Source organism: Pseudoliparis swirei, chromosome 14, assembly GCF_029220125.1.
Source record: "Pseudoliparis swirei isolate HS2019 ecotype Mariana Trench chromosome 14, NWPU_hadal_v1, whole genome shotgun sequence".
Lineage (NCBI taxonomy): Eukaryota > Metazoa > Chordata > Actinopteri > Perciformes > Liparidae > Pseudoliparis > Pseudoliparis swirei.
In genome coordinates, this window is record NC_079401.1 from 1,353,243 (window position 1) to 1,372,726 (window position 19,484).

The 19,484-nt window shown below is 53.3% G+C and overlaps 3 protein-coding genes across 3 annotated transcripts; 1 reads left to right on the forward strand and 2 right to left on the reverse strand.

Annotated features, from left to right (window-relative positions):
• Nucleotides 1-389: 389 nt before the first annotated feature.
• On the reverse strand, nucleotides 390-3,175 carry LOC130204326 (growth/differentiation factor 8-like). The gene is made up of 3 exons (XM_056430964.1): nucleotides 2,860-3,175; nucleotides 2,303-2,673; nucleotides 390-2,228 (listed from the first exon to the last, which is right to left on the reverse strand). The coding sequence occupies exons 1-3, from the start codon at nucleotides 3,173-3,175 to the stop codon at nucleotides 1,848-1,850; spliced, it is 1,068 nt and encodes a 355-aa protein (XP_056286939.1). The 3' UTR covers nucleotides 390-1,847.
• Nucleotides 3,176-5,071: 1,896 nt separating this feature from the next.
• Nucleotides 5,072-6,912, reverse strand: LOC130204327 (antifreeze protein Maxi-like). Its single transcript, XM_056430965.1, has 4 exons — nucleotides 6,826-6,912; nucleotides 6,340-6,413; nucleotides 5,246-6,255; nucleotides 5,072-5,171 (listed from the first exon to the last, which is right to left on the reverse strand). The coding sequence occupies exons 3-4, from the start codon at nucleotides 6,193-6,195 to the stop codon at nucleotides 5,078-5,080; spliced, it is 1,044 nt and encodes a 347-aa protein (XP_056286940.1). The 5' UTR covers nucleotides 6,196-6,255; nucleotides 6,340-6,413; nucleotides 6,826-6,912; the 3' UTR covers nucleotides 5,072-5,077.
• Nucleotides 6,913-7,958: 1,046 nt separating this feature from the next.
• On the forward strand, nucleotides 7,959-19,280 carry LOC130204328 (protein Shroom2-like). The gene is made up of 9 exons (XM_056430966.1): nucleotides 7,959-8,170; nucleotides 8,616-8,764; nucleotides 12,434-12,556; nucleotides 12,658-14,533; nucleotides 15,258-15,832; nucleotides 16,437-16,937; nucleotides 17,353-17,512; nucleotides 17,590-17,862; nucleotides 17,950-19,280. Exons 1-9 carry the CDS (start codon nucleotides 8,048-8,050, stop codon nucleotides 18,229-18,231), a joined length of 4,062 nt encoding a protein of 1,353 aa, XP_056286941.1. The 5' UTR covers nucleotides 7,959-8,047; the 3' UTR covers nucleotides 18,232-19,280.
• The last annotated feature ends 204 nt before the right edge of the window (nucleotides 19,281-19,484 follow it).

Below are 19,484 nucleotides of genomic sequence, written 5' to 3' on the forward strand. Positions count from 1 at the left end.
CCAGGGGAGGAAAGACAATTCTCGGAAGAGCTTACAGAGACCACGTGTTTTCAAAGAAAGAGAAAGTAACTGTGGAACTGAAACCTAAGTTTATTTGACCTAATGACGTTGAAACTAAAATATTCCCCAAACATATGATTGGAAAATAAGACTTTATTTATCAAACTCAAGAAATATCAGACAATAGAATAACAACAATACTCTTATTTAACCTGCTAGAGAAAATATGAATATTTTGTTCAGAATTATAATAAAAAATACTGAGAAAAATCAGAACAATTTACAAATGCATTCAAGTGTTAGTTTAGACGCCAAATCATGATACAATATATGAAACAACTGTTATTCATATATATATATATGAGTAATAATATTTCAACTGACAAGTCGTATGCAGCTGTGGTAGACACAGTATTTTAAGAATATTAATGATTAATTGTACACAAATACAGAATGAACAAACCACCAGGACAACATGTCACGTCAGATGCATTCAGGGGGTGTAAAGGTCAAGTTCTTACCAACTTCATTTGGAAACAATTCTCATGGTCGCCACCTAGTGGCAGAAATAAATAGCAGTTTAAACATATATTTGACCTACATTATTAAACAGACCACCCAGTGAGACAATAACATAATTTTTGTTAATGTGACTTGAAGTCACGTGATAAAGCAGGTAACTTCTCATAAGCTGCAGGTGCGTTCAAAGACACAAATATGCATATAAGACAGCAACTATTTGACCAAAGAAAATTATATTTTTAAAGGATTGCCATCGTGTCGTTTGTAGTTTTACTCATAGATGTAACACTACGTTTTCAGAGTGTCCTTGAACGCACCATCCAATATCCTCACACCACATTGAAGTGGACATTTAATGATCCTCGTTTATCTTTAGAGATAAATAGCATAACACACTGTATACTTCATAAATGCAACATACAACACATAGTATACATACTGTCTATACTAAAATCCACCTTTACATGTCAATTATTAACTTTATTAAGATTTGAAATGTGGATTAATTTGCCGTATCTACAGGAAACTATCACTTTTGTAGAGACAAACACGCGTAAAGAAGAGGATTAAATCCTCAATCAGCGCGTAATAACTTGACTGGACATGTTGTTCACTGCAGAATCAAAACACGTGAAACTGTGTCGCTCATGGACGTTCTGTTTTAACAGCAGAGCAAAGACTTTTGGGTCAGAACCCCCCGTGAAGCACAACAACAGTCAGCACATCTGCACTTCAAACCTCCCTCTGAGATCACAGTTCCTGCCTCACGTTGTCATTGGCTGGTGAGTTTTATCCTCTTTCCTAAACCAGGGGGTGGGGGTCTGAAACAACCTTCACAGATTAGGGTTATAGTTTGAGTTTGGAGGCATGCACATGGATGTATTACTGCTCCCAAAGGCCACATACAACTATAAGTTTGAGCTATAAACCACCAGCTGAAAGCTAAAGAAAGTGTTGAAGCGCCATCTTCAGCTGCAGTGCTCCTAATGTCCACTAGCTGGCGCTAGATCGTGACTCGTCGTAGCAGAATTGAACTCGGCACAACCTAACATCTTGTTGTAGCTGACCTCCTGTGGTTCTGGAGAACGGATCACAGCGAGGAGCTTCTGTCAGCCCGGAGTCACTCGGTTCAGGTTTTTCAAAATAAAGGCGCACGTGGAAGACGCCCTGCAGGGTTTGCTCTGGTCAAGGCACATTTTTATAAGACGGACGGGAGGGTCTCCGCTGTGCTCTTATCACATTTAGTCTACTTTGTTCTAAACAACTTCTTCCGTGAGAATACTGGACTACGTTTCCTGAACAGAACACGTGTTGCTCTTCCTTCCTCAGGAGCAGCCGCAGTGGTCCACCACCATGGACGGGATCTTCCCGTAGATGATCTGCTCCTTGCGGTTGAAGTAGAGCATGTTGATGGCGGACATCTTGGTGGGCGTGCAGCAGGGCCCCGCCGTGCTGCGCGGGTTGGCCTTGTTCACCAGGTGGGCGTGCGGGTACTGCTGCAGGTGCATGAACTCGCACTCCCCCGAGCAGTAGTTGGCCCGGTAGCGTTTGGGCGCGATGATCCAGTCCCAGCCGAACTCCTCGAAGTCCACGGTGAGCGGGTAGCGGCAGCACCGGGTCTCCGCCGACTCCTCGTCGCAGTTGAGGCCCGAGTCGCGGCGGGACCTCTTGGGGCTGTCGAGGATCTTCACCTCGATGAACGGTTGCTGCGAAGAGATCCGACATAAACGAGCGGAGCCACGGACGACCCGGAGAACCCCCCCCCCCCCGGTCCACTCACCAGGCCCTCCTCCCCGGGCTCGGCCGAGGTGACGGCCAGGTCCTCGCCGTCGGCGTCGTAGGCGTTGATCTCGATGCCGTAGTTGGTCTCCGGTTGCCGCAGCCACGCCCGCAGCAGGGCCTTGATGTCCAGGCTCTGCCAGGAGCCGGCGCCGGCCTCGGCCTCGATCTTCAGGGAGCGGACTCGGACCCGGGTGCCGTTGCCCTCCTTCCCGGGTTTGAGGCGGGAGATCTGCAGGAAGACGGTGGTGACGGCGTCGGCCGGGCGCAGGTGGACCCACAGCTGGGCGTGCAGGATGTTTTTGGGTTGGATCTTGGGACTGAGGCTGAAGAGGCAGCAGGAGGCCAGCTCGGCCCGGCCGATCGGATGAGCTGCAGGAAGACATCACAAAGTTCAAATGTCTTTTTTCGGATTAAAGCCCAACAATCAACTGTCAAAGTGATGACGTTATGGATATGAATACTTATGAAGCTCTAGTGGTCGTCTGAACCTAAACTCTGACTTGGAAACACACAAAAGAGGCGCGGAGCAAAGGGAAGTCGAGTTGTTTTAGTTACGCTTGGTGGCCATGGTGATGATGGTCTCCGTGGTGACGTGGTCCTCGTCCTCCACGCGCAGGTTGTACTGCTCCAGGAGCTGCGTCAGAGGAGGCGCTTTGGGGAGCAGCTGGCGGATCATGTCCCGGCTGATGTTGGGCGCCTGCTGCAGCCGCAGGATGCTGAGGATCTGGGACCTGATGCCGTGGAGTCTCATCTGCTTGCTGTGCTCCCGGACGTCGCAGGCCGAGCACTGCTCCGCGCTCTCTGTCCGGTTCATCTCCACGGAGCGGCAGGCGGAGAAGAAGAAGAAGGCCAGGCCGAGGAAGAGGAGCATTCTGGAGAAGAAGAGGCCAGCGCGGTGACGCTGTCTGATATGATCTGTCCTCCGGCCTCCGGGCCGCGTGATTGGCTGCCGGGAGGATCTTTTTTTAGGGGAGATTTAAAGAGGTAGCAAGATGTCATGATAGATAATTATATGTTCATGAAATGAAGAGTAAAGAGTTTTTAATACCCGCATGTTAGAAACAACTTCTTGGTATTTACAAGAATGGTTTTATTTTTTAAGAAAAAATCAGTTTATGTTTCATAATTTAGTTTTTATGGGACTTTGTATTTGTGATGCAGAAGAAAAGCTCAAAGAAATAAACAATGACAATATTTAGTCTGACTAGTTTTATTATAATTGAATATAATGTGTGTGTGTTGCATGAAGTTCAACTTCTTAAAATAAAGGTGGTTTAATGTTAGTTCACTCACACACACACACACGCACACACAAACACACACACACACAGGCTAATTGCCTTGAACCCTTAAATGACTGACATTAAAACCCAGAAGAACAAGACACTGACACGTGTTTCAGGACCTGCTCCTGCAGTGGGGACCTGGTTCCTGCACCTCCCACCTGTAACCTATCACCTGTCACCTATCACCTGTAACCTCCCACCTATTACATCCCACCTCCGACCTGTCACCTCCCACCTGTAACCTCCCACCTGTCACCTCCCACCTGTAACCTCCCACCTCCCACCTGTCACCTCCCACCTGTAACCTCCCACCTCCCACCTGTCACCTCCCACCTGTAACCTCCCACCTCCCACCTGTAACCTCCCACCTGTCACCTGTCACCTCCCACCTGTAACCTCCCACCTGTCACCTGTCACCTCCCACCTGTAACCTCCCACCTCCCACCTGTCACCTCCCACCTGTAACCTCCCACCTACCACCTGTCACCTCCCACCTGTAACCTCCCACCTCCCACCTGTCACCTCCCACCTGTAACCTCCCACCTGTCACCTGTCACCTCCCACCTGTAACCTCCCACCTGTAACCTCCCACCTCCCACCTGTCACCTCCCACCTGTCACCTCCCACCTGTAACCTCCCACCTGTCACCTCCCACCTGTCACCTGTCACCTCCCACCTGTAACCTCCCACCTGTCACCTGTCACCTCCCACCTGTAACCTCCCACCTCCCACCTGTCACCTCCCACCTGTCACCTCCCACCTGTCACCTGTCACCTCCCACCTCCCACCTGTCACCTCCCACCTGTAACCTCCCACCTCCTACCTGTCACCTCCCACCTGTCACCTCTCACCTGTCACCTCCCACCTGTCACCTCCCACCTGTCACCTCCCACCTGTAACCTCCCACCTCCGACCTGTCACCTCCCACCTCCCACCTGTCACCTCCCACCTGTAACCTCCCACCTCCCACCTGTCACCTCCCACCTCCCACCTGTAACCTCCCACCTCCCACCTGTCACCTCCCACCTGTAACCTCCCACCTCTCACCTGTCACCTCCCACCTGTCACCTCCCACCTGTAACCTCCCACCTGTCACCTCCCACCTGTCACCTCCCACCTGTAACATCCCACCTGTCACCTCCCACCTGTAACCTCCCACCTGTAACCTCCCACTTGTTGCCTCCCACCTCCCACCTGTAACCTCCCACCTGTCACCTCCCGCCTGTAACCTCCTACTTGTTGCCTCCCACCTCCCACCTGTAACCTCCCACCTGTCACCTCCCACCTGTAACCTCCCACCTGTCACCTCCCACCTGTCACCTCCCACCTGTAACCTCCTACTTGTTGCCTCCCACCTCCCACCTGTCTCCTCCCACCTGTCACTCAGAGGTGCTGGCTGGCCTCCAGCCTCGTGAGGGGAGGAGCCAACCGGACCCAGCTGGTATGAACATTATGTTGAACAACACAGACACACGACAGCCTGTTTGTCAGAAGCTTTTATTCCATGAGAGAAAAACATCGTTGGCCGTTTTCTTTCCCCGGCGGCCGGCTGCGCTCCGCTGGGCGCCGTCGGTCTGCTGCCTTCAAGACAAAACGAGCTTCATGAACACAGAGCTCCTCTTGGGAATCACCTTTTCACCACCTGTGTTTCTCACCTGTGTTCAGCAGTGCCCACCGTGGCCGTGGCCGTGACCTTTCCCGTGGCCTTTCCCGTGACCTTTCCCGTGACCTCTCCCGTGCCTGCGATGTGTTCTACGACGGCCGCCTTCCCCGTCGCTGCTGCTGTGGCTGTCGCGGCTGCTGCCGCTGCAGCTGCCGCTACCGCCGCTGTGGTCACGGCGACGAGGGCTTTTATTACGGCCCTCGCGATCACCTCTGTGGCGACCTCCCCCATGGCCGCCATCTCCATGGCAGTCCTGCCCACCGTGGCCTTTCCCGTGACCTTTCCCGTGACCTCTCCCGTGCCTGCGATGTCTTCTACGACGGCCGCCTTCCCCGTCGCTGCTGCTGTGGCTGTCGCGACTGCTGCCGCTGCAGCTGCCGCTGCCGCCGCTGTGGTCACGACGACGAGGGCTTTTATTACGGCCTCTACCGCCATCTCCATGGCAGTCGTCACGGCCACCTCCTCCATGGCGGTCTTTATCATCATCTCCATGGCGGTCGTCACGGCGACCCCCCCCACGGCGGTCTTTACCATCATCTCCTTGGCAGTCGTCACGGCGACCCCCCCCACGGCGGTCTTTACCATCATCTCCTTGGCAGTCGTCACGGCGTCTCCCCCCATGGCGGTCTTTATCATCATCTCCTTGGCAGTCGTCACGGCGCCCCCCCCCACGGCGGTCTTTACCATCATCTCCTTGGCAGTCGTCACGGCGACCCCCCCCACGGCGGTCTTTACCATCATCTCCTTGGCAGTCGTCACGGCGCCCCCCTCCACGGCGGTCTTTATCATCATCTCCTTGGCAGTCGTCACGGCGCCCCCCCCCACGGCGGTCTTTATCATCATCTCCTTGGCAGTCGTCACGGCGCCCCCCCCCACGGCGGTCTTTATCATCATCTCCTTGGCGGTCGTCACGGCGCCCCCCCCCACGGCGGTCTTTATCATCGTCTCCGTGGCGGTCCTGGTCTCTGGGGCCCAGGTCGTAGCCAGAGGGGTGCACAGACCCTGTCAGAACCAAACAGGATTTGATTTATGAGTCGAGCTTAAAGAATGAGGAGCAGCCGGCTCCTCCGGGTGAACGTATCTCACCTTTTGATTGGTCGCAGTTGCCGAACATCTTTGTTGTTCTTCTCCGTGGCGGATGCCTCCTCGATGACGCAGGACTAGATGAAAGGAAACAGGGAGGCGGCCGTCAGCGTTCCAGTGGAACCCGTTTGACGGCATCAAGTCCAACCGCAGGGGAGAGATTTAGATCTGCTTTAGTTTGTCATCGGCTTAAAGCCTTTTCAAACATGCGATAAGTCAGTTTATTTGTACACGGTTTCTTCTTCTCTCCCTGTGACTCAGGTTGGTTGAAAGGCGTTGACTTCTGGTGGTCCGTGACCTTCTGCCCATCCTCTATATGCATGCTGTCGCACTCAAACTGACATTTTTCGTCAAAAGGTGAGACGATAAGTTACTTCTTCTAAACACGCGGGTCCATCTCAACTGGTTTCCTTTCATTCAATCTCAAAATCTGATAAGACACTTTAGAAAGTCGGAGGTGAAAAGCTCCGCAGGTCAAAGCTCACTCACCTGAGATGCTCCCCGTCAACAGCACCAGAGACGGTGCTCTGAGCTTAAGAGGCAGCGTGAAGCCCCGCCCCCCTGTGACATCACGCAGTCAGGTGCACAGAGCATCTGGTCCCCGGCCAAATGAAACCTGTTCAACAACCACGGGGTGGAGGAGGAGAGGTGAGCAGCACAGGGGTCACACTGAGGTCACACTGAGGTCACACTGAGGTACTGCACTCTGTTCCCATGTTCTGCTGCTTCAGACATACCACATGGTTACTGACATGGTTACTGACATGGTTACTGACATGTTCTGACATGTTTACCACATGAACAAATACACATGGATGGAGGATGAGAAGATACTTCACATTCAGGATGAAGAATGTAAAGGAGTTCTGGATGATAACGTAGAGGGCCCTCCTCCTCCTCCTCATCCTTCTTCTTCTTATTCTTCTTCTTTTGTTTATAGTCGGCTGTCCACTCCTCGTGATGCTCTCTACTGCCCCTCGTGGACAGAGTGCAGACAGCTCTCTGCAGGTCGGTGGTGAACACTTCCGTGTTTGATGCTCTGCAGGTCGGAGCCCTCCAGCTGGAGTCATGAAGGAGTCATGAAGGAGTCACGAAGGAGTTATGAAGGAGTTATGAAGGACTGAAGAGGCCCACGCGCTCCTGGAGAGGCTCGAGCACGAGAGGCTCGAGCACGCGCACCACCTGTTGGAGCTTCCTGTTCGGGAGGTTTGTTGTTTGTTGTTTGTTGTCCAGAAGAGTTAAAAATCAATAAAACTCAGATATTACACAATGAGTTAATTAATAATAATCTTCCTCTGTTGTAAACATATTGATCGTCATATGACGTTAGGTCGTGACTTTTATTTTTTTTAAAGAAGAAATAAATATATATAATTATTCAACCAAGTTAGTTTTCTGATTTCAAACATTTGACTTTAAAAGCCAAAATAATCGTCAAAATGTGTTTTTATTAAAATATAAAGTCTCTATGTATTGAACATAATGCCGTAATGTCAACCCTGTGCATCATTTAACTATCAATTCATCCTCTCATGATCTTGATGATTCATCATTAACATTTGGTTTATGAAATGGGAGAAAATAGAAAAAGTTCACATATTAAATGAGGTAGTTCTGTCCTTCTGAAATAAACTCATATAATTAAGAATGTTTGCCAACAGCTGAATCCTGCAGAGACCTGAGGGAGCAGGATGGAGTGAGGGAGGTGGACATGTGGCGAGAGGAGGAGGAGGAGGATGAAGAGCTGGTGGAGGTGCTGCTCCGGGGCAGAGCCCCCTGGGGCTTCACCCTGAGGGGCGGCAGCGAGCACCGAGAGACTCTGGTCATCACAAAGGTCAAACCTACCAGTTCATACTCATATCTTCATGTTGCGGCCCCTAAACCCAAAGCTGTTTGTTTAGTATCGCCATGGCAACGACGGGCATCAAACCCAAATATCATAGAAGCGGGTACCAGAGAATATTTTTGGCATTTGTGTTGGAAAAATAAGAAATATTCAACCCTGTGCCACCCCTCATTTTAAACCGTGGGAGGTTTTACCTTTCAAAATAAAAGTTTGAGCTTGAAACTGAAATTATAAATAAATCCATGTTGAAATAAACCGTAAATGAAAGTTTAACCTGCATGAGGATCATAGGAGGATTACGATGAACCTCCTCCACCTGCAGTGAGCACCACCCTCCTGCTCCTCGGGTTACTGACGGGGCATTTTAACTTTTAATCGGATCTCGGGTTGCTGAGAATGAAACTGAACCCTGTGTGTGTGTGTGAGTGTTCAGGTGGAGGAGGGCAGCGTGGCGGCGGCAGTCGGCCTCCAGGCCGGCGATGAGATGGCGAGCGTGCACGCGGTCCCGCTCAGCGGCTCCCGCCTGGAGGCCGTCTGCCTGGTGAAGAGGTCTCACCGGACCCTGACCCTGGTGGTCCGGAGGTACCTGTGATGCCCTGTTGTTTGTTTCTTTATCAAAAGAGGCAAAACATAAACATTACAGAATAAACAGACCACGAGGTTCAATGTTTGGCGCCACCTTGTGGAAGCTCGAGATAATTGTGTGAAATATTTATCTTCTGCTTCCTGACGATTTCAGTATTTATGGTATGCCTCAAAAATCTTGAATATTAATATACGAATACACATTGAAATGTTTTAATTCTATAGTATATACACAGGACCGAGGCATTATTTTAGATTTGACGTATCATGTGACCTCAGGTCTGCTGATTTATTAAAATATATTAAATTCTTTTATTTAAAAAAAGGTCTGCTGTTATATTAAAATATATAAAATTATTTCATTTAAATAAAGGTCTGCTGTTATATTAAAATATATAAAATTATTTATTAAAAAAGTGCTGTTATATATTAAATAATGTATATTTTAGTGAAGATGAACGGGGACAAACTAATTTAGGGAAATGTAGGGGGGGGGGGGAATAAAAGCTTAAAGAACCGAATAACCAACAAGTGTTATCTAGTTTATTTATTTGTTGTTGTTTTATTTTGTTTAATTTACTTTGGCCCTCCCCCTCTTATAAATTACCTGTCATAATTATAAGAGTCTTACGGTCTGAATCCAATTACTCGTTGCAAAGCCACCATGGTGGGGTGAGTCCACTGGAGTGGGGGGGGGGGGGGGGTGGGGGGGTGGACAGCCCCAGTGGACTCACCCCGAGAGCAGACTCAGTCCAGGCAGGCTCCCCCTGTTTTGCAGGAGGAGTGGTACGGCCCACGTTGCCTAGGTGAGTTAGTGGGACAGGCCATATCAGCAGAGCCCATTGTTTTCAGGGGCTCTGGCCACCGTAAAGAGCACAGAGTGAGCGCTCTTGTCTGCGGTTCTTTGCTCTGGACATGTTTGTTTTGTAGAAGATAAGAAGATGTCCACTCCCACGTACTTCCTCTCTTTGGGTCTCTGATTCAATCATCACGTGGGATTACATCAGGACGCACAGTGAGGCTTTCCCCCAAAAAGGATCAGCTGTTAATTTAAGAAGAGAAACACAAACTTTGAGGAGCGGAGGATGAGTGTGAGGGGAGGAAGAGGAGGAAGGACCACCTGAGTGCAGGTAAACGGACGTTCATACGTCTTCTCGTCCATCGGCCGCTTCTGGAGCTTCAGAAGAGATGCTCTCACACACACACACACACACAGTCGGGTTATTCAGACTAGAAAGCATGCAGATTATGATTATAAATGTCCTGGGTTCAGAGTCTTTGGATTAATGTATTCTATAATCTGTTTTATTATCGTCTCACAAGGCAGAGAATCCATTTAAAATGTAAGAATCTGCACTGAGATCACATTATTGACAAAAACTCATCAGATCAGCTTTTAAAAGTTAATATTTAGCATAAATTCTCCACATTTATTCCGTACCCTTCACTCCCACATAATGCAAAAGAAAATAAATATTTGCGTTTCATATATTTTACTCTTCAGGAATATTGTCAAGAAACCAACCCGTACAAATCTGTGTAAATAGATTTCAGGCGGTGCGATCGTCTTTCTGTGAATCTAACGTCGTGAGAGCTGAGCCAGATGTTCAGGTGCTGCTCATCTTCAGGTCTGCAGTGGGTCAAAGGTCGCGCTCCTCCCCCTCGTGTCAGTGGAACACCGATAAGCCCGGCCGCGATGACGCTCGCACTTTCTATTGTGGCCGAGTCGGAGCTCAGCGGGTCGAATACCTCGCCGGCCACCGGGACGAGATAAACCATGTTGCCAGAGTGCATCATGGGAGGAAACACATTGCACTAGACATTACAAGAAGTTTACAGTCTCAAGTCACTTTTAAAATCCCAGATTGCTATAAATCCGCTCTGCGCATTGATTTATAACAGAACATTTAATATGAATATGAAAGCACAACACTTTCTTCACACAGCATTCCTCATTAGAGCTGCAACTTCCCTTCAAACTCACATGAGGTGTGTTTTAGACTTAAAGTGCAGGAGTTTCTTCACGGTGGAGTCGTCTCTCGGTATCTTCCTCGCTCCTCCTCCTCTTCCTCCCCCTCAGCCTGGCGTGGCTGCTATCTCTCCAAACAGACTCGGCCAAACATTCCTGTCTGCTATGTTCCCTGACAAGGACGCTGCCACAGAAGTCTGAATACAGAAGATACCTGGAGGAGACTTCACCCAGGCTCACAGGGTCAGAGCCAGTAATGTAGCATCAGATATATATATACATATAAATATATATATTTATTTATATATAAGAGTTTAACCTTTAAGAGGAAAGGCTTCTTTCTGCACCTGGTGGTGTTTTAATTGTTTTCTCTCTCCTAGTCGTTTGACTTTCTGTGTTTATTGTAATTATTCAGTTGATGAATACCAAATATCTCTGGAGGGATGACGCGAGACAGTAGAAGTATTGTAGAGGAAGAAGGCGCCGTGCGTCCTCTACCCCCCCCGACCCTCAGACCCTGAGACCCTGAGGCCATGTCCTCTTGACGGCATCCCTCCTGCATTCCTGAGCTGGAGGAATGCAGCGTCTCCGCCGTGGCCGGCTCCACCTTCCACCTTCAAGCCCACGGAATCTCATATGTTTGCGATATTTCACGTCCAGCGTGAACCTTGACCTTGGGAAACATTTTAAGAGCTTTATCTGGGAGGTTATGGTGGTTGTGGACCCGTCTCTCACATTTGTTGTCCAAGCTAAGCAGTTAATCTGTGTCCGGGCCATCTGCCGCTGACAGATCTGTCCTCTCCTGTTGTGGAAGCCCTTCAAAATAAGAGCGTGCCGCCTGCTCAGTCAGCGTTCTGTGAGAAAGTCGCCTCCATGATTTGGGTCTGAAATGCAGCGACATGTCTGCATTTAAAAAACACAGATTGTCCTATTGAGGGAGCTGAAGTGAGATCATAAGAGGGGGGGGGGGGGGTCTGGCTTCTGATTGGCCAACAGGGTTAGCTATCTAACTTTAATCTGACCCTCCAGACTCCCTGGTTTCCTATTTCTGCTTTAGAAGGAAGAACTATTATATTATTCTATGTCTCTTCATGCCTTCTGACGGTGACTTTACCTCCTACCTCCTCCTCTTCCTCCTTCTCCTCTTCCTCCTTCCCTCGCTCGCTGCCCATCAGGGTTGAGATGGTCGATGTCGTTTCTCCTCACGCGATGCCATCAGACACCGAGGTTCACGTGGCGAGGAGCTTCCTCACCAAGATTTTACGCAGCTCCATGAGGTACCGTCAGCCAGCCGGTAGCTTTGAACCCGAAGGATGGAGTCTGGGCTCCTTCCTTTCCTTCCTTCCTTTCCTTCCTCTTGAGTTCCTTACTTCTTGTGGATGTGATTTGTGCTCCTAAAGGTGTGTGTGGTGATATTCAGCCTCCTCGTAGCTCTCGGTGTGTTTCCATGTCGTGATGTTGACGCGTTTCATATTCTCTGGTTTAATATCTTTTCTCTTTCCAACATGCTCTCCAGGAAAAGCCGCTTCAAAGAGTACGTGTGGATGTTCAGTGGTTGTTATTACCATGTTACGGATGATAAGAAAACAAAACAGGATCAATACTGTGATTTGAAATATGCAACCATTGAACTCTGCAGCTGAAAGGTCAAATACTCCCCGTTTCAAGTGCTTGGTTTCCTCTGGGCCTTTTTGCAGGAAGAATGACCCAGACTCACGCCCCCATTCCTGGCACTCCTCCAAGCTGACGGAAGAGGAGGCGGAGCCTGCCAGACGAGACGCCGCCACGGCCCCGATCTGGCAGCCGAAGCATGAAGCGAGGTGAGACCTCGGTTCTCCTTCAGCTCCTCGGCCTGAAACGGGGAAGAACCGTTCGTGTTTTTATTCATTTGCCTCATTTTGTTTCTGCCGATACGCACCAGGCCCAAAGAGCCGCCCCACCCAGGGGACCGGGAGCTCCATCCGTTGAGCAGCGTGGAGACGCCGCAGCGTCCCTCTCATCTCCGTGGACCGGGAGGCAAACGGGACTCCGGGTTCAGCTGCTTCTCCATCGCCTCCAGCCCTCCGGTCCACGACCACAGAGCATCTGATGGGAAGGGCGCCAGCACTGAAAACATGTTCTTCCCCGGCAAAGGGCCTCGGCGGGCGGAGCGGACCCGGGAGAAGCGGCCTGCGGGGAGGCCCGGCGTCGGCCCCGTGTGGCAGGTACCGGAGAAGAAGAAGTCCCAGTCTCCTCCTCCACCGCCTCCGCTGCGCAGTGACAGTTTTGCAAAGGTTTTCCCGTACTCTGACGGGCCGGGCGCTCCGGCACAGACCCACGGCCCGGCCCGACCGACAGGAAGTCACCTCCGACCTCAGCAGGAGGCCCGGCGTGGCTTCGCCCCCCTCCTTCCCAACATGGCAGCTGACCACAACCACACCCAGCTGCACCCCAATAAACTCATCTCGCTGTCCAGCAACGACGTCCGGCAGTCGGCTCGCGCCCCGCCGCCGGCCCACCAGAGGCAGCGCAGTGACGACGGCCCCTCCTGCACCGGGTCGGCTCCTCCCGCCAAGATCCAGAGTGTGGGAAGCTACTACCGCAGCCTCCAGGAGCTGCGCACCAACATCTTCGGCCGGAGACACGCCCGGCCCTCCACGGCGTCCGTGGCTGGTTCTGCAAACCCGAAGCAGGAGAACGGGGGGCGCGGCGGGTACCACGGCCCGGCGGGCGAGCGCTCAGTTCGGACCGCCGAGCTCCAGGTTCGGCTCGGCAGAGCAGAGGAACCTCAAGCGGGCTTCCCGAGCTCCTCGAGGACAAAGGACCGTCTCCCTCCGTCCCAGCTGCCTCACGGCGGCCCGTCCAGCCAGGGTCCCGGTCCTCATCACGACCACCGAGCCTCCGACCTCTCCGTCCGGGGGGGCGCCGCCAAGAGGCCCGACGGACACGTCGCGACACTTCAACGCAGCGACCGCACGGTCGGTCCTTCATGGCACCAAGACCCGTGGGTGCCGCAGGAGGACCACCGCATCTCCCCCCTGAGGACCCCGCTCCTCCACTCCCTCGCCCAGGAGAGGAGGAGTCTGGCCGCGGGCGCAACGCAGGACGCCGCCGGCGGGAAGTCTCATCGCCGCAGCGACCGGTACGCCACCGGCCTGCGCAGCGAGGTCCGGGAGAAGAGAGCGCAGCTGCAAAAGAGCCGCAGCGCCGCAACCCTCACCTGCAACGCCGCGGAGGAGGAGGAGGAGTGGAGATCCACGAGGACGGCCGTGTCTTCCGGTGCCTCCTTCTCCAACACCTACAAGGACCACCTGAAGGAGGCGCAGGCCAGGGTCCTCCAGGCCACCTCTTTCCAGAGACGGGACCTGGAGCCCCTTGGCCCCGAGGCGGTCAGACCCTCCGGTGGACGCGTGAGAGGACGTAAGCGCCTCCCGGCGGCCCAGAGGACGCACTCCTTCTCAGAGCCCGACAAGATGAACACGGTGGGGGTGGAGGGAGAACCCCACGCGGGGGCCTTCGGGGAGCGGAGGAAGTTCTTCGAGGCCAAACCGGCGTTCTCCAGGCCGCTGCTGAAGTCCGGTCCGCCTGGAACCTCGCATGCGGAACTTGGCGAGAAGGTGAACCCCAAAGAGGAGGAGGCCCTCCCATCGGCGGAGGAGCAGCTGAGGCTCGGGACCTTCGCCGAGTACCAGGCGACGTGGAACCGGCAGCAGAGGTCCCCCGAGGAGCAGGGGAGGGGCCACTCGGCAGAGAACATCCTGGAGGCCTGCGTAGAGGAGAAGGCCGGGTCGTCTCCCTCTGCAGACCTCGACACTCAGGTGAGCCCAGAGGGGCGTTCAAGGACCTGGAGGAGGAAGTTGACGTTTGATGTTATTCAGAGGAAGTCTTTCATCTCGTGTTTCACCGTTTCTCTTGCAGAACCTTCCTCCCCCCTGCAGAAAACCTCTCAGGTGAGATGAAGCTTCACGGTCTGACTGATAAACATCATGAACCCCTCAACACATGTTCACTCACTACAGGGTTCAGCATGATACATAGATTATGACTCATGCACTTCAATATAAATGCCTATTATTCATTATTCATAAAGATAACGTTCTGACTTTTCCACCAGAAACAAACAAATACATTTGTGTGTGAGCAGCTGTATATAAAGATGTCGGTGTAACCTAAAATAAAATCTACTTTCACCGCAGTTACTGATGCAGTTTGTCTTTAGTTTGACCTCTAGAGGGAAAGCAGAGGGCCATCGCGACCACAGCCCTCAGCCGGCCCCGTCGGGCCCCAGAGACGAGGGCCCGGCCCCAGGCCTCCCTGACCACAGCCCTCAGCCGGCCCCGTCGGGCCCCAGAGACGAGGGCCCGGCCCCAGGCCTCCCTGACCACAGCCCTCAGCCGGCCCCGTCGGGCCCCAGAGACGAGGGCCCGGCCCCAGGCCTCCCTGACCACAGCCCTCAGCCGGCCCCGACCCAGAGACGAGGGCCCGGCCCCAGGCCTCCCTGACCACAGCCCTCAGCCGGCCCCGTCGGGCCCCAGAGACGAGGGCCCGGCCCCAGGCCTCCCTGACCACAGCCCTCAGCCGGCCCCGTCGGGCCCCAGAGACGAGGGCCCGGCCCCAGGCCTCCCTGACCACAGCCCTCAGCCGGCCCCATCGGGCCCCAGAGACGAGGGCCCGGCCCCAGGCCTCTCTGACCATAGGCCCCGAGCAGACGCTGCCAGTCCCTCCCACACCACACACTCCTCCGGCCCTCCCAGCCTCAACCCCGGCCCCGGATCACAGTATGCATCCCAGCTTCCACCGACCGAGGGCCTCCCGCCTCCGTCCAGAACCCATTTAGGCCCAGAAGCCACATCCGGCCCCCGGGCATTCCTCCCTGGCGCCCAGGCATACCAGACCGTGTCCGGCTGCAGCTCTGACAGCCGGCACCGCGGCGCCGCCCGGACCTCCTCCGCCGGCCCCCGAGCCGAGCGGAGCCGAGGAGGCGGAGGCCCCGAGGCGGAGAGGGAGGCCCCTCGCTCGTCCTCCCCGCTCAGCTCCCGGGCGGAGCGAGCGCCGTCCCCCTCGCCGCCGAGGCTGACCGACAGACCGCCGGCCGCTCGGGATGACTCACCTCTCAGGTAAGCCACTCAGCAGGAGGGCTCCAGGTTCTGTGAGGGACCAGAACCTCAGGTTCTTGTTCATGTTAAACCTTGTTTTTGAGAAACTCTTCCTGCCCTCTTTTAAAACGGAGGAACAAAAACCGGACAGGAACCAAAACGATCAGAACCAGAACAAGCAGGAAGACACCGCCTCACACTGGGGAACGACAGGTGGAGACACAGGTGGAAACAATCAGGACTGAAACAGACAATCACGGGGAAGGAAGAGCAGGGAAACAGGAAGCGAGACAGGGACTTCAAAATAAAACAGGAAACGAGACAGGGACTTCAAAATACAACAGGAAACGAGACAGGGACTTCAAAATACAACAGGAAGTGAGACAGGGACTTCAAAATACAACAGGAAACGAGACAGGGACTTCAAAATACAACAGGAAGTGAGACAGGGACTTCAAAATAAAACAGGAAACGAGACGGGGACTTCAAAATACAACAGGAAACACTCCAGATCATAACATAAAGATAATACACACGCTTTTAAATGTTAGTTTAAATATACTTTAGGAAACAAATATGTATCTCCATATTTAGAATAAGACGGTCTCCATTGTTTCCTGTCCAGGTCAGAGCGGGGTCTGAGGGTCCCGGCTGAGATGGAGGGGAGCCGCCCGCTGAGGAAGGTCCCCGTGAGGATCGTCCACACCGAGTGCAGCTCGCGCCGAGAGGGCCGGGCCTACCTGCCTCAGAGCGGCGAGGCCCGCGGCGCCTCGGAGCCCCCGGGCCACGCGCCCCCCCTGAGCCCCGCGGAGCGCCCGGCCCCGTCCCTGTTCACCGCCTACACCCGCCAGGACCCGGCTCCGGCCTCAGGGCCGGCGCAGGAGACGAGTCCGGCGGGGGCTCGGCGCTCAGAGGAGGACGCCAAGAGGGAGGAGCTGGCCAGGGACATCATGGGCAGAGACAAGTCCCTGGTGGACATCTTGGACCAGAGTGGCAGGGTGACCACCATGGACCTGATGGAGGGACTCTTCCCCACGGAGGAGCAGGTCCTGGAGGGGAACCACCAGCGCAGGAGGGCCTCCTGTGGCTCCAGGCTGCCCCCCTCTTCCCCCAGGAGCATGGACAGGTGGGACATCTAACACGCTCTGAAATCATTTATTAACCGGCAGCTGCTTGTCAAAAACTAAGTGTTAAAACATTTCTCCTCATCAATTATTTATCAGAATTATAAGAAAGAAATGCAATTTTGCAGTAGATACAAAAAGAGAAACGTTTGCTGCCTGACAATTATGAAAAAAAAAAGGAAATACCCAAATAAATGAATGTTATAGACTGCTGCCCTCTGGTGGACAAATGTCTCATTACAGCTTCAAAACGACCTCTTTAAATTACAGCCAATGGATTTTAACTACCCTGAATAATTAACACCATTTCTCTTGCTAGCTAATTTGATAATAAGAACCTTTCTTAACATAAAATGCAAATAAACAATAAAACCATGAAAAATAAAATAAATACACTTATAAACGATTGTTTGTCAGGAGGGAGGAGGAGGAGCCGGCCGCCCTGGTGCCCAGCTCCTCTTACTACAACACATCGGCTCCCAAAGCCGAGCTCCTCATGAAGATGAAGGACATGCAGGAGCAGCTGGAGGAGCAGGACTCCGAGGAGGAGCTGGACGTCGACCTCGCCCGCAAGAAGGTAAACAGACTGTAAACACACTGTAAACACACGTCCTTCCTCTGATGCTCCGGCCGTGTGTTTCCTCCGCCCTCCAGCAGGAGCTGATCTCCAGCCTGGCCCAGAAGCTGGAGGTGCTGCGGGAGGCGCGGCGCCTCCTGCAGGAGGACGTGGAGGCCAACGAGGCGCTGGGCCGCGAGGTGGAGGCCGCCGTGCGCCGCCTCTGTCGGCCCAACCAGCTGGACAAGTTCTGCATGTTCGTGGGCGACCTGGACAAAGTGGTGAGCCTCCTGCTGTCGCTGGCGGGCCGCCTGGCGAGGGTGGAGAACGCCCTGGACGGGCTGGAGGAGGAGGCCCCGCCCGAGGAGAAGGTACGGGGGGTGGGGCTTGGATCTGGCCATGTGGTCCCGCCACGGCTCTGGTCACGTCCTGGTGCTCACGGCGCTCCCTCTCCTCAGCGGACGCTGGCGGAGAAGCGTAAGCTGCTGATGCTGCAGCACGAGGACGCCAAGGAGCTGAAGGAGAACCTGGACCGGCGGGAGCGCCTGGTCTCCGGCGTCATGGCGGCACACCTGGACCCGGGCGGCCTGGACGACTACCGGCACTTCGTGAAGATGAAGGCGGCGCTCATCATCGAGCAGCGCAAGCTGGAGGACAAAGTGAAGCTGGGCGAGGAGCAGCTCAAGTGTCTGACGGACAGCCTGAGGCCGGAGGCCGGAGGTCAGAGGCCGGAGGTCTGAGGCCGGAGGTCAGAGGCGGAGGTCTGAGGCCGGAGGTCTGAGGCCGGAGGTCTGAGGCCGGAGGTCTGAGGCCGGAGGTCTGAGGCCGGAGGTCTGAGGCCGGCGGTCTGAGGCCGGAGGTCAGAGGCCGGAGGTCAGAGGTCTGAGGCCGGCGGTCTGAGGCCGGCGGTCTGAGGCCGGAGGTCTGAGGCCGGCGGTCTGAGGCCAGAGGTCAGAGGCCGGCGGTCTGAGGCCGGAGGTCAGAGGCCGGCGGTCTGAGGCCGGAGGTCAGAGGCCGGAGGTCTGAGGCCGGAGGTCTGAGGCCGGCGGTCTGAGGCCGGAGGTCAGAGGACGGCGGTCAGAGGCCGGAGGTCTTAGGCCGGAGGTCTGAGGCCGGCGGTCTGATGGAACACTTTGAGGACTACGTTTCCCAGGGGCCTCAGAGCCTCGGGACCTGAACCAGGTCTCACCTGAACGACGGCTTCTTGGAGGCACAATGTCATTTCTTCTTCTTCTGCGTCTCTATTGATGGTTGAGAGCTGTCTTGTGTTCAGTGAGGAGGATAAACACGTTTAACCTTCATCTCAACATGAAGTGAAGATGTTTATCTTTTGGTCTATAAGTGTCCTCATGATGTTTTATTACATTTTATAAGATGTTACTCCTCTGATTGTAAACTCAGACGTTATCTTATAGTGTTTCTGCTCTTTTTATTATTGAGCTGTAATGAATTACCACCAGGTGTGTTTTAACTTGACTGAAATTCTTTAGTTATTTATTGACAGACTTTTTGAAAACTTTTAGGGGGAATTAATTTCCCCCGATGACGTGTTTCTAAGGAACAGTTTAACTTCCTGTTCAGTTATTGTACAAACTTCCCATCACTTGTAAACAGACAATTTAATTTATGCTAGAATAAGAGCCAATGACCATGAAGACGTGCCTGCTGCCGCCTCCCACACGCACACACACACACACGCACACACACACACACACGCACACACACACACCACATATATACAGTGCACTTTTTCGCCTCCGGAGAAATAAAATGATGAAGCTTTGAAGAAGATGTTTGTATTTTAATGGCGTTTCTTTGTTATTGCTGTTGTTGTTGTTCTGCTGGAGGCTCCGCCCTCATCATACTCATCATCATCATCACCTTCGCCTTCTTCTTCTTGGGGGCGTTGCCTTCCGTTTACGGCCCAGGTGCAACCTTTAAACAGAGTTTATGGTGTTCCTGTTTGCTTTGGAGTGGAGGCAGAAGATAATTC

Coding starts and splice junctions, on each gene's coding strand:
- LOC130204328 (XM_056430966.1), top strand. CDS start 8,048: ATGTGGCGAGAGGAGGAGGAGGAGGATGAAGAGCTGGTGGAGGTGCTG. Junction 12,557..12,657: donor CAGCCGAAGCATGAAGCGAG/GTGAGACCTCGG, acceptor GATACGCACCAG/GCCCAAAGAGCCGCCCCACC. Junction 15,833..16,436: donor CGGGATGACTCACCTCTCAG/GTAAGCCACTCA, acceptor TTTCCTGTCCAG/GTCAGAGCGGGGTCTGAGGG.
- LOC130204326 (XM_056430964.1), bottom strand. CDS start 3,175: ATGCTCCTCTTCCTCGGCCTGGCCTTCTTCTTCTTCTCCGCCTGCCGC. Junction 2,674..2,859: donor CATCACCATGGCCACCAAGC/GTAACTAAAACA, acceptor GTCTTCCTGCAG/CTCATCCGATCGGCCGGGCC. Junction 2,229..2,302: donor AGCCCGGGGAGGAGGGCCTG/GTGAGTGGACCG, acceptor ATCTCTTCGCAG/CAACCGTTCATCGAGGTGAA.
- LOC130204327 (XM_056430965.1), bottom strand. CDS start 6,195: ATGATAAAGACCGCCGTGGGGGGGGGCGCCGTGACGACCGCCAAGGAG. Junction 5,172..5,245: donor GTGGGCACTGCTGAACACAG/GTGAGAAACACA, acceptor TTTGTCTTGAAG/GCAGCAGACCGACGGCGCCC.